We start from the raw sequence: 13,225 nt of genomic DNA, 5'->3' as shown, positions 1-13,225 counted from the left end.
GTTCTATAATTTCTTCAGACTTAACCCTTTATAATTTTGGAAAAATTAGCATATTTCTTCATTCCCTAATTTATTCATTTAGTAGATGCCATTTATTTACCCCTTAAGATACCAGGTATCTAGGAATGCCCTAGGAACTTCAGAAAAAATAAGACCTTTTTCTGGACTTTATCAGTTTCGTATTTATATTTTGAAGCACTTTTCTTGTGATTACATGTCATCAGTTAACTGTGTGATTGTTTGACATCTGCTTCTCTTGACTTGACAAGATACTTTCCACGATGCCCTGGAGTGTCAGTATTGCCAAATGTTGGAAGCTGAAATCTACTGGACGGAATACATCTTAATGAATCTTCTAATACCCAGATAATTTTTTTTATTCACAAAATCAAAGTTAGCAACCTATGATTCCTGAGCATATGCAGCTCCAGGTACAAAGTTTAGCTGTTGACTGGGCCAAGAGTATCTGGGAGCACGCTTCCAATGCTCTATCCCTTACCTGTGTTCTCAGACCTAGTTCTATGTAAGAATCACCTTGGGACATAATATATTTTTAACATACCTAATCTGGCTGCACTTCAATTACATCTTAATCTCTGGGTAGGTTCTCCAGTACTTGAGTAAGCATTTTGTTTTCGGTTCTAGGCAAGTGTGATGAGGAGCCGGAATTTAAAGCTATGATCTCAAACATCACATTCCTAGTCTGCACTGTCATTTCCATGCCTGTGATTGCTAATCCTAAGGCTTTTAAATGAAATCTGAAAACTTGAGAAGACAGTATAATGTAAAACATATGGGCTCTGAATTCAAACCACCGGACATAAAAACTTGACTTCACCACCTGCTAGTTGGATAATCTTGGGCAATCTTGAGTCCTCTGTGGATACCAGTTTCCTTTTCTGTGAAAAGGAAGGTAATAATAGTGTTGCTTCATGCATGTAACTGCATGAAATAGTGTTTTGCATAATGTAAACACTCAAAAAGTGTTAGTTAGGAGCACTGTTGCCTTCATCAGATATTTAGGTTTCTCACCAAACTTCCCTGTATTTGGTTTTCTTATTCATATTCAGGACCACATCTCATCTGTACCTCCAGGGAAGGTCAGCTTTTTACACACCAGATCCCAAAGGGTTTCAGCATCTTAATCAGGCCACCTGGAGGATAGGCTACCTGAAGTTCTTCTGGGGGCTTTTATTTGAATTTCTGTAAATATGGGAAGCTAATTAACTTTAAAAAGCATTAAAAATTCTGATAAAGTATAATGATCTGCCAAGCTTCCCAATCTCATTAGGAATTGCAAAAATCATTTTATACTTCAGGTCGCCTGTGTACCACACAAGACCTTGCTCCTATTTGGTTAATTACTGCCAAGTGGTATTATTCAGAATTCATCACCTCAGAGCTGAAGTCGTATTCTCCTTCCCCAGATAAATATACTTGCCATTCCAGCCTCAGCTGCCCTTTTTGTTGCTGTTCTCATTATTTGGGGTCATTTGTCCTACATAGTAGAGGCCGACAGTTGTAAACCTCACCTCTGGCATACTAAGGCCCATATAACCCGATCACAGGGAAATTTAGATGGCCCAGCTTACAGCTCTGTGAGCCCCGGAAGTTGGGAGGGACAGGATGGCAGCAGTCAGACCTGGGGCACTGGCAGTCCAACGTGAACTTTTGATTCCCACTTTGGAAATCATAGCATTTTTAAGAATTGGAAAAAATCTCCAAGATGCCAGATTCATTGCAGTTCCCTCATTAGTTTGAGAATAAATGAAATTTCCTGCCCTTCTTTCTCTTATTTCCTATAGGAATGACTGAAACATTTATTCTATGAAGGGACAAATGTACACACATACATGGAATAGCAACACATTAAATAAAAGACACTGTGATCTTCCATCTTAAATCAGTGACTTCTTTATAACTTTTCTGACTGGTTGAGGATCTGAAGGCTCCTTCAACAGTCAACAAACATTACCCAGTAGGCTCCCTCTGCTAGACTTCAGAGGTACAAAAATAAATAAGACAATCTTTGCCCTTTAGAAACTCACAGATTTTCAGAAGCTACAAAAGATAGATAAACAAATGCTCATAAATATGGAGGTTTAGGAAACCAAGTCTTTGGCAAGGCTTGCAAAGGAGACAAAAAATACACAGCTAACACTGTTTCCTGATGAATTAATGCCCTCCTGCCCAGTGTGTGATTTGACTGACGATATTGCTGTGATTCCCATGACCCATATGTTAATGGTGGTGATTTTAAAGGAAAACTTAAAAGGGAAAAATGACCTAGTGGTTAGATCAACCACTTTGCACAGCAGTAGGCTTCCAGAAAAAAAATGTCAAGGCCTTGCCTCCTACAATTTGTTTTGCATTTACTCCCTGTTGAAGTGGTCACTGGAGTGATTGACCGTGACTCCCCTCTGCCTCCCACTATTAAGTGGTTTAGTCTGTGTCCAGGTAGAATCATTAGCAAAGATTGTTCACCTTCCCTTGAACATAAAACCACACTAAATCTTTTTTATAGAAAAACATTCCAACTACTATAAGGGGAGAAAAATAATAACTATCACCTCTAATTTTGACATTGCTATTTAAATGACCCTCTCGTTGTATGAACATCCTTTTAGGGGGCAATTGTGTCAGTGCTGTGACTGAAGACCACTGATGATCTTGGAAGTCAGGAAGCAGCTTGTCATTGCATGATGCTGCTGCCACAGGATGGGCTGATTATTCTTCCTTTTGTGAGCTTGTGACTAAGATTTCTGAAACCTCATCCCTGCAGTGAAAGATTTTGCTAACCTGTCTATACCTTAACGGAGTGATCACTATCTTCTCACTGCCTACCAGGCACCCCTTACTTGGGTTACCATGACCATGTCCCAGCTTTCTCCTTAGAGTTCTAGTCCATGCTTGTCACTCCATTTCTTTATTTATGGCTCCCTTTTTCACTCCCACAAGTCCCCACTGGGGGAATAAGTTGTAGGGACCACAATAATGCTTCCTTGTACCCCATCTTCCAGTGGTGCAGTGATGCATTTGCTATGTCGCTGTTAGGTTGTTTGAGTTCCTGGCTGATATGGCTCATGTCTTTGTTATTTTTGCATCTCAGAGCTCAGTACAGTGATCAGAAGGAGAACAGAATATGCTTAATACATGCCAATAAATTTACAAGTAATGAATAAAATGATATATACTATGGGAGTTCCCTAAAATAAATATATCATTTTTGTGTAATGTTTGTCATTACTCAACAATCCAGTTGAACTACAAATTTTAAGTGCACCCAGGAAGATGTCTACACACCTGAAACGCCTTAAAAAAAAACAAAAAAAACCAACAAACAAAGAAACAAAAACTAGGCATTATAAGAAGGAAAGTCTGACTGTCAGAGCTAAAATGTATTTTTCTGCTAAGGTTAGGGCTGGAATTCAGTTTTGAGGTTTTTTCTTTTTTGTACTCTGATTGTTTTCATGGTTTTTTTCTTGAAACTCATCTTGTCTTTTTCATGTGCTATCATACATAGGAATGTCAGAAATGTTGAAAGAAAAGCTATCTTAGGAGTTGTCATAGTTAGCTTTGGAAACTTGCATCATTTTCACAGCTCATCTAAGGTCATCAGAGTTACTGATAAGGCCTGGCAAAGTCACAGAATTGGTGGGAGAATCTGTGCAAATCTGAGCTGACTGTGGAAACTTTGGTGGTTTGTAGATTGCTAGCTAAAGCCCTTGAGTCTTCAGTGCAACAGTATGGTCTGAATAATAATCATTTTTCTTATATAATGGATCAAGACATAAGCTGCAAAATGTAATTGTATTGAAAATCATGTTTACTGTGAACAACCGAGGAGTCCAAGAGGGACTGATTGTCTCAGGGTGAATTGATAGCTTCTCCTGTCAATATTGAGCTTTGGCTTTCTGGCCCGCGAGGAAGCCAACTGCTTGTCCCTGGCCCAGACAGGAGCCCAGCTCGTCCACTTGGGGATTCATGCTTGGAATATTTTATTCAGTGAAGCTCTTTTTTTAGCTGGTTTGTTGACAAGCTACCAAAGACCATCAAATCTGCCAGCATATGCCTCCGGAACTCTGTCTTTCTCAGAAAACAAGCTGTGACAGCCAGGTCAGCAATTACGGGCCTGGTAGGAAGCCGGCCACTGCTGGCCTTCCCAATACTCCAGGATAGGAGAGTGCACCTCGGCTCTATCTTGGCCCGAAAGTAGAGGTTGTGTCCTACAGGGCCTGCCTTCATTCTAGGGACTCCGGACCATGATTGACTATCCTTCATATTCTAGAGAAGCCTGCCAATGTATCATCATCTTAACAAACCACAAATTGAATTGAATTGAGTTTATAATAATGGGATTCTAAAATCGATTTTCAGAAAAAGAGAGAGAAGTTGTCCACTCCAGGAGGTAAATATCTAACAGCTGTGCTCTGGGTCACTGGCACAGTAGATAAAATAGAGAACTCTGAGGGATGGATATCAGGTATTAATGTGAGGGGAAAAAAATCCCCAAAGGACCACATTAGGGTTTTACTACCTTGGCAAGGCACAACAAAATTGGGTAATGGAGGTGGGTAGCCAGGATGAGAATGCAGGCTGACCATGCGAGTAATGTGATCCATTTTCTAAAATACAAAGAGCTCTTTCTAAAAACCCAGGCCAACCATGCATTTTCCATGCTTTAAATGCTTTAGTAGTTATTTCTCCAATGATATCATGGTTACATTGAAACCCATATTATTTGATTTTTAATGGGACCCTCCATCACGAGACTCCCGACTCTAGTTCCAACCTGTTGACTCCCCACTGCCCTTGGCAACCTACCCTTGAGCACAGGGATCCTCAAACCTCATCAAGAATAGTAGCCACTGAGGGGGCTCCTTAACACACCACTTGCTGGGTCCCACATGCAGAGATTTTTATTCCTTAGGTCTGCAGTGAAGTCCTACATTCTGTACTTCCAACAAGCTCCTTGGTGGCCTCAATGCCACTGGTCCGCAGGGCATGCTTCCCTTCTGCAAGTCTGACTCCTGATAGATCCTAGATGGGACCCTGCACTTTCTCCTTCTCCCTCTTGCCTTGAACTTGCAACTCCTTCACTCTGGTGGGACTGCCCTTCCTACTCCCACTTCCACCTTCTATTCTCCTATTCCCACCCCGCCCTCCCTCACCAGCCTGACTGCCCCTTATGTCTCAGGACTCTGGAGAAGCATTGACACTACCTGGACACCCTCCTGACCCTCCGCCCCTCCCTAGAGAGAATAGAGTTCAGCACTCCCTCAGAATACAGTGCTCACTCCTTTCGATGGATATAGAATTATGTGCCTGTTCATACCAGCTTAGTCCTTGGGAGCAGGGACCTCTGTAGAGCTTGAATGCAAGAATGCATGATGGAAGCAGTAAAACAAACATAAAAAAGGATAGAGGGTTTAACTTCAGGAAGATGGTGGGGATGAAGAGGGCGTTTGTGCTCTACCATAACAAAGCCTCCCAGGTGTGGTTTCCCTGCCCTCCCAGGAAGGGAGCAAGTGAAGGAGCAAGTACAGATCAGGAACCCCATGGAAATTCAGAGCAACATTTAAGAAAAAGAAACTTTTGATTTAACATCATCCATTCTTTAAATCTGCTTTTTTTTTCTTTTTGTCTTCAGTGTCAAGACTCGTTGCCTTGTATGTGCCGATGGCTGAGGCACATCTTTCTGAGCTTTGGTTTTCCCACTTTACAGATGGGGAAACATATGGACCTTTCAGGGCTACTAAGAACATTAAATTAGGTAATGTCTGCTAATTAGTTCCTTTTTCCCTGGGGAATGGATTATTTAATTCAGAGAAAGAAATCTCTACAAGTATGTTAAAGAAATTGTGATGGAAAACATGGGAGATGCATTCAGGTTTTTTTTCTTTTTTTTTTTTTGCCTTTAAAACTACATCTGAGGTGATCACATATTTCCTATCTGCTAGTAAGAGACCCTGTCTACCCTTTCAACATCCTTCTACACTTTTTCTTTTTTCCCTTTTTTCTTTTAAAAGAGAATCTGCCAAAATGCTTGTACAAGAAGAATAAAGATTTTGATTTCCATAACCAGACCCCATACAGCAAAAAGAGACATCCAGAAAAAGTGGTTATACTACCTCATAAGGAAAAAACAGCTATAATAATTTATATTTTGTTAACACCAACTTTACACCCATGTGGGTCTTTAATGTTATCATTTTATATCTGCTTTTCCTAAGTGAAGTTGGGAGTGCTGAGTATTCCTAGTGTCTGGGAAAGAGTATTAAGTGTTCAGTTGGGAAAAACTTTAATCCTTCTTTGGAATTTTTAAAAACCTGTTTGTCTATCTGAGAAATGGCTGGAGCCTGTTGTGTGCAGTGCAATTAATATTACAGAGGTCCAGAGTATTTGGCTGAATTATCTGAGAACAGCAAAGTGTGGCTCTTATCAGGTACTGGTGCTGGTCGGAGGAAAGCTTCCGTCCCCTGACTAGGCTAGTTTTGTGCTCACTGAAGGCTGGACATCCTCTCTGTACCAATGAGCATGTGTGAGTGACACAGGGATCGCAGCCCCAGTGGCTAAGCATGGCCAGCAGGAGAAACTAACTCTCGCAGTGTGGATGGTCAGCTGGCTCTGAATGGTGGAATAGATGATGTGGCAGGAACTCAGGGGACAGTTAGGCAGCATAACACCAGGCATAGGCACCTCGATGGGTCACAGCTCATTTCACAAGTAGTTCTGGATGGCATACCCTTCCAGGTCCAGTGCGAGGCTGTGAATTAATGTGGAAACCAGTGTACATCTGGCCCTTGTCCTCGTGAGATGCACTAATGTTTTGAAAAACTGAACTATAAACCACTGAGAAAACAGATGAACATCATCAAATCCAATTGTGAGGTATATTATGAAGGGAATGGCAAGGTGCATAGAGGATGACTAACAGGGATGGAGGACCTCTTAGAAAAAGGGCCAGATGGGAACTGACTGATGAGCTGAGCATCGTGGTCCAAGTGGGCAGCACTTGGGAAAGAGCTCAGTGCACTCAGCAGGGGTGTTTTACAGGGTATGTTTGAATCCTGGCCCTGGCACTTGATCACTACATACACCTCTTCATCTCTGTGTGCCCTGTTTTTCTTATTTGTAGAGTGGGAATCATAATAGTATTTTTCTCAAAGGTTAATTGATGTGATTAAATGAGTTCATGCACAAAAAACCAGAATGACAGGGCTTCTGGTGTGGGCTCCACACACACGACCCTAGCGCCACACATACCTGCATACGCACACACACTAACATCACAGCATGCCTGGAACAGTGTGAGGGCAGAAGAAAGAAACCAGGATGAACTGGGGGAGGTGAACAGAGCAGGATCACATGGGGCCCTGGAGACTGAAATTCATTCTCAGGGCAAAGGAGATTCATTGAAGTAGTTTAGCAATGGTGAGGTGTGAGGTTCCTTGAGCTTTTGAAGATGAGAAAATGTGTCAGGTGAGGGCAGCAAAAGTGGAATCCGGGAGGCAGTTCTGTAACTATTAGAATAAAACAGAAAGCAGGTGATGATGATGAGGGCGTGAATGCACCCCTGCCCAGTGTGACGTAGAGGCTACCGAATCCCAAACCCAAACAGACTTTTCACACCAAGTTCTTTTTTTTTTTTTTTTTTTTTGAGACAGAATTTCACTCTTGTTACCCAGGCTGGAGTGCAATGGCGCGATCTTGGCTCACCGCAACCTCCACCTCCTGGGTTCATTCCTTCCTTGGCCTCCCGAGTAGCTGGGACTACAGGTGCGCACCACCATGCCCAGCTAATTTTTGTATTTTTAGTAAAGACAGGGTTTCACCTTGTTGACCAGGATGGTCTCGATCTCTTGACTTCGTGATCCACCCACCTTGGCCTCCCAAAGTTCTGGGATTATAGGCCCAAGTTCTTGATAGCATGTTTATGCCATGCTTGCAATCTTCACTACTGAGTAATTTCTTTCTAAAAATAAGTAAATGTGGGGATAACATGCTATTGAATACCTTTGTATTTTGAGGTCTGAGCTTGTGCAATTTTCACAATGACTTATAAGCCCCATCATACAATAAGAGAACTGGAGCTCAGAGAAATCAAGAAAGTTGCCTCAATGCACCCCCACCCATGCCCCAGTTAGTAAGGAGCAAAACCAGAATTGCAACCCAGCTCTGTTAGACTGGTTCTACAGATTGGCTCGGCTCCCTCAAGGTCTCATGACAACATGGAGATGTGTTTTCTTAGAGAGAACCTGTGTCCCTTTTCCATCAACATTTGTATCCTCAGTTAAGTCGCCAGTCAGAGATTGGAGGGAATGGAATGCAGAATGTAGTAACGATGATGAATGGGGAGGGAGGCGACTGAACGAGTGGACTGGAGAAAGGAAAGGTTTGGAATTCAACACTTGACCCAAGAACTCAGGCCTGCGTGAGGGGTCCTGGCGGCCAAGAACGCTGCAGAGTGAAATTGTAAAATGAAGGGTTATGGGAAAAATAGCAGTAACATAATGAATATTTATATTCACATAAATTTCTCCATAACGGTTGCTTGGACAAAAAAGTGTCAAAGGTATAAATATACATATTTATATAATAAATAGTTATTATATCAATAATATTATTATATAAATATATTATTATATTGTTTATATAAATAAATGTACATTTATTATGTATTACATATGTATTATGTAATATATATTACATAATAAATATATGTTATTTATTATATATTACATTAAAAATACATATCTATTTATATAAATATTAATCCAAGTTCTCTCATTGCATTCTTATAATCAGTTGTAAGTTTAAATGAATACATTGTTATGCACCATTTTACGATGATGCAAAGTGAGGCTCATAGTTTTGACATAAACTTATCCCCAGTCAGACCCTTGGTGAGTAGTAGAGCTGCTCTGTAGAGGGTTCCTCTCCTTAGTTTAATGTGTTTATCAGGGAACCAAAGGTAAATTTTTTCCATGTGGTTTTACTTCACCACACACGGGGCCCCACCTGCCATGTCCAGACTGTGCTTAGTGCTGGTGCAGCCTGGGAGATGAAGGGTACAGTGGTGGTGTGAGTGAGTGATGTGACGCACACAATTTGTGGGCTGTGTGATAGCAAAAAGAGAGGGTGTGCCCGGTGCTAGGGAAACCCAAAGTTCAGATGTGATATCTGTCTATGGGGGTGGGACAAATGCATTCATGAATAACAACAGAATTGAATTACTGCTTCAGACACACCACATGCTGTGTGTCTCAGCCTGCAAGAAATGCCACACTGGGAATTAGAGATCTTTCTGCCCCTGCTTCACTATGCTGGCCTCCTGCAGTGCTGCGATGCACCAAACTTTCTCATGCCTCTGTTACTCTCCTGGAGACACTGGGTCCCTCCTGTCCCTTGGGTAACTCCTACATATTGTTAAAGGCAAGGCCAGTATACTACTCACTTCCTCTAAGAAACCCTGTTTGAATCTGCCCCCTTTGAACTGAGACAGTTCAGTAAGTATTACTGTGAGCATTACTCTCTGCATTTGCTTTTAGAAGCTCTGAGGGACACTATGTAGTCCTTCTGCTCACTGCTGGACACTAAAGGGGTTACCTAGGACCCAAATTCTACTCCACAATCTGGTGAGGTGGCAAAGTGGAATCAATTAGAAGAGAATACTAATACACAATGTACACACCCTGCACACACTAATTTCTACTAAAGTGTGAGAAGCTGAAACATGACAGGACAAGAAACTTGGAGCTACTTCAGCATCTCTGGACACCTCTGAATCAAAATTGAAAAAGCATCATTTGGGATAAGAAGGTAGGGTGCCAGCCAATAAATTTGCCTAGACAGGAACTAAAGGACCTCTGTTACTTCAATTACTACTAATACCACTCCTATGCATTATTGATTTAACACAAATAATGTATCATGCACAGTGAGATCACACTGATGTGTCATCACTTTGTGAGTCCTAGAACATTTACTTCTCAAAGCAGTTTTTTCTAATGGATATGATTATCATCATCTTATAAATAATAAAATCACCTTAGACGAAGGTGACACAGCTAACAAGCTATGGCCATCACAGTTTAGAATCTGTCATCTTATCTATACCATATACCACAGTCCTCACTATTCCATGATTGGTGGCAGCTGGTGGCCTGTGGCTCCACTTTGGTCTGGGTGGAATCCCAGTTGAGGTAATAGCCATAGGTGCATTGATGAGGTGGGGAGGGGAGGTGCTGAGGTAGGTGGACATTTGTGAAAGTCTCTTTATATATGGACAGTTTCTTTTTACAGTCTAGGTTTCCATCAGCAACCTTTTGGTTAGGACTACTTTATTACATATAAATAAATGGTCAAATTGGGTTTTCAAACTATTAAAAAGTATTATTTCATTTTCTTTTTTTTTCAGAACTTCAGATTTACAAAGACTGTTTCTAGATCTTTGGTTAAAAAATAATTTACCATTGTGTATGCTCACACTGAGTATTTTAATTGCATGGTAAATAATTAAAAAATTGAGTTTTCTTGGGTACTCAATTTTAAATAGAAAATCCCACCCCCTCCACATAATCACCACAATCCCACCCACACAACATGATATATAATGAATCAGTTTCAATTTATAATTAAATAGTCTTACATTTTTTGTGTATAATAAAAGCTCATTATAAAAGTTTTTGAAATGAAAAAATAGAGAAAACATGAAAATAACCTAGAACAAGTTATTCCAAATAGAATTTCCATTAGCTTTCAGGCACAAATTTGTCAGATATATTTGTACACACCTGTTATGTAAGTTTATCTAAATCATTATTACTTGATCTTTATTTTGCTTTGACAATAATGAATTGTATGTTTTGTATAAAAATTCTAAAATGATAAATATCACCAGCACAGATAAGGTAGTTATGGAAAGAATGCAGTACACGTGTCCTCTTTGTTCAAATAACAAGCCTTCTTTTACTGTTTTTTTTTTTCCCTGAACCCAGTAGAAGCCTCAGAATCCTTCTCAACACAGACTTCCAGGGAAAGAGTACTATGTGGGGTTGGCATAACAATGTATCTATTTTTCATCTCTGATGTTGTATCTGAGATGATGAGATCAAATGGTCCTGACTGTCAGGAAGACAAATCATGACAGATTATTCTAAGCCATCTGACATAGTAAGCCAGTCATAGGTACTTGCAGTATTCTCACCCTGTCCCCTCCAGCAAAAGCTGACATATCACTAATGAGAGTTGTTACTTCTACATTGATGATCAGTTCACTTTGACTCAGTGTGTGGTGATTACTTGTAAATGAATAATTCCCTTGAGTCTAATTAGGTTGGTTCTAGTCTACATGCTTCCTGTTGAGACCAGACCTGGTGGATCTCAAGAACATTTCTGTGAAATGGACAGGAACTAAGATGGGAAACAAGAACAGCAGCCATGAGGATATGCACTGATTTTTCTCTCCGGCTCCTCCTTTTTTCCCAGAATCAGACGTTGCTGACTTTGATGGCCGAAGCTCACTTCTGTATAGGTTCAATCAGAAGCTGATGAGTACTCTTAAAGATGTCGTCTCCCTGAAGTTCAAGAGCATGCAAGGAGATGGGGTCCTGTTCCATGGAGAAGGTCAGCGTGGAGACCACATCACCTTGGAACTCCAGAAGGGGAGGCTCGCCCTGCACCTCAGCTTGGGTAGGTTTGGACTTCCCATTTTCCCTTCCAATGCCAAGGGATGGAGAGTTCCTTTACTCCACAGGTCACAGTGTCTGACACCTGCAGTGTATCTAATGGAAGTCACTAGAGCACCATCTAAGTGGTATTGGTGGGGATAGAAATGTTTAAGGCACGTATAGCATTCTTTGACACAGTATAATATTGATATTTAGGGAGAATTGCAAACTCGTATTTATTGATCTAACTACGTATTTAACCATTTAATTCTCTCAGTAACTCAAACTCTAAAAAAGCTTTCACAAGTTTAAGTATACACACATATTATAAGAAAGCTTGCTCATAATCTATTCTGTTAGGTACATTTAAGAAAGTTAAGTTTCAGAGGGAAAATGAAGTGGAAACATTTTGGTTGCCCTGGGTTATTTTGTGGGGGGAGAGGGGATCATATATGTGAGGTGAAAAATCTAAGTTTCTAGGCATTCTCATGTCTTTTTAAGGGAAACTCCTTTTTTTAGGTGCTCTCGCTGTGCCAGAGTAAGCCCCAAACTCATGAGATTCCATTAAACTTAGTACAGAATGCCCTCCTGGCTCCACACAGTTAGCACACGGCCTCCCACTGTGGACTGGCATCCATCAGGGTCTGCTGAACTAAAGGCAGGTCTGCATTCATTGTGACCAACTTCCTATCCCAGGGAAACAAGAGAGAGGCCCAGCCTCCTGTACATGATCAAAGGCACTTCTGAAAGAAGGGTAAACCGAGTGCAGAAGGCAGGAGCACAGTTCCCAAGGATACAAACAAAATAACGTTCTTCTATAGAAAAAAGAGAGAGAGAGAGAGAAAAAAAAGACAAGCTGAAAAAATGTAAGTGGCTGTTTTTCATAAGAATGACTCCCTGCCTCCCATCTGATATTTACTAATATTAAACGGAGAGGAAAATAGTTATATTTTAGACTTTACTATAAAATAGCAAAAATGATTTATTTCTATAAATAAGAAAATATGGAGATAAAATATTGTTAAATGCCTTTGTATTTTCAGGTTGAGCTTGTGCAATTTTTACAATGACTTTGAAGGTAGATTTCTCTAAGCCCCATCATACAGATAGGAGAACTGGAGCTCAATCTAAGTGATATTGGTCTTTACTATAAAATAGCAAAGAAGAAAAGAAATTGCAAAATGCAATTTGTAACTCCAAGTTGCACGGAAGATTGACAAAAAGACCACAGTTAAATAAATTTTAGCAATTAGCTGGAGAGCCATAAGAATTAATTTTAGTGCCCCAAAACCCAACAATACAGGGTCTTTATTTTGAGGCATTTCTAAGGATCTTCTTGGGTCCCCACAGTAACTATAGATTTCAAAGTTTAACTCAAAATTGACACCTAATGTATTAGATTAAGTACACATCAAAATACCGTTAAAAGTAGAATTTCTAGCACTTTGGGAGGCTGAGGCGGGTGGATCACGAGGTCAAGAGATTGAGATCATCCTGGTCAACATGGTGAAACCCCGTCTCTACTAAAAATACAAAAAATCAGCTGGGCATGG

At 40.5% G+C, this 13,225-nt stretch overlaps 1 protein-coding gene across 1 annotated transcript in view; it reads left to right on the top strand.

The window, feature by feature from the left end:
- The window catches only part of CNTNAP5 (contactin associated protein family member 5), an 865,582-nt gene that overhangs the window by 376,879 nt on the left and 475,478 nt on the right, over positions 1-13,225 (top strand). Inside the window, exon 5 of the mRNA XM_017544214.2 lies at positions 11,491-11,694. Within this exon, the coding sequence (XP_017399703.1) occupies positions 11,491-11,694 (204 nt within the window). The remainder of the gene's footprint in view (positions 1-11,490; positions 11,695-13,225) is intronic.

This window comes from Cebus imitator, unplaced genomic scaffold (genome assembly GCF_001604975.1).
Source record: "Cebus imitator isolate Cc_AM_T3 unplaced genomic scaffold, Cebus_imitator-1.0 Scaffold167, whole genome shotgun sequence".
NCBI classification, from domain to species: domain Eukaryota; kingdom Metazoa; phylum Chordata; class Mammalia; order Primates; family Cebidae; genus Cebus; species Cebus imitator.
The sequence above is the reverse complement of the archived record's forward strand: the minus strand, read 5'-3'. Positions and strand labels throughout refer to the sequence as shown.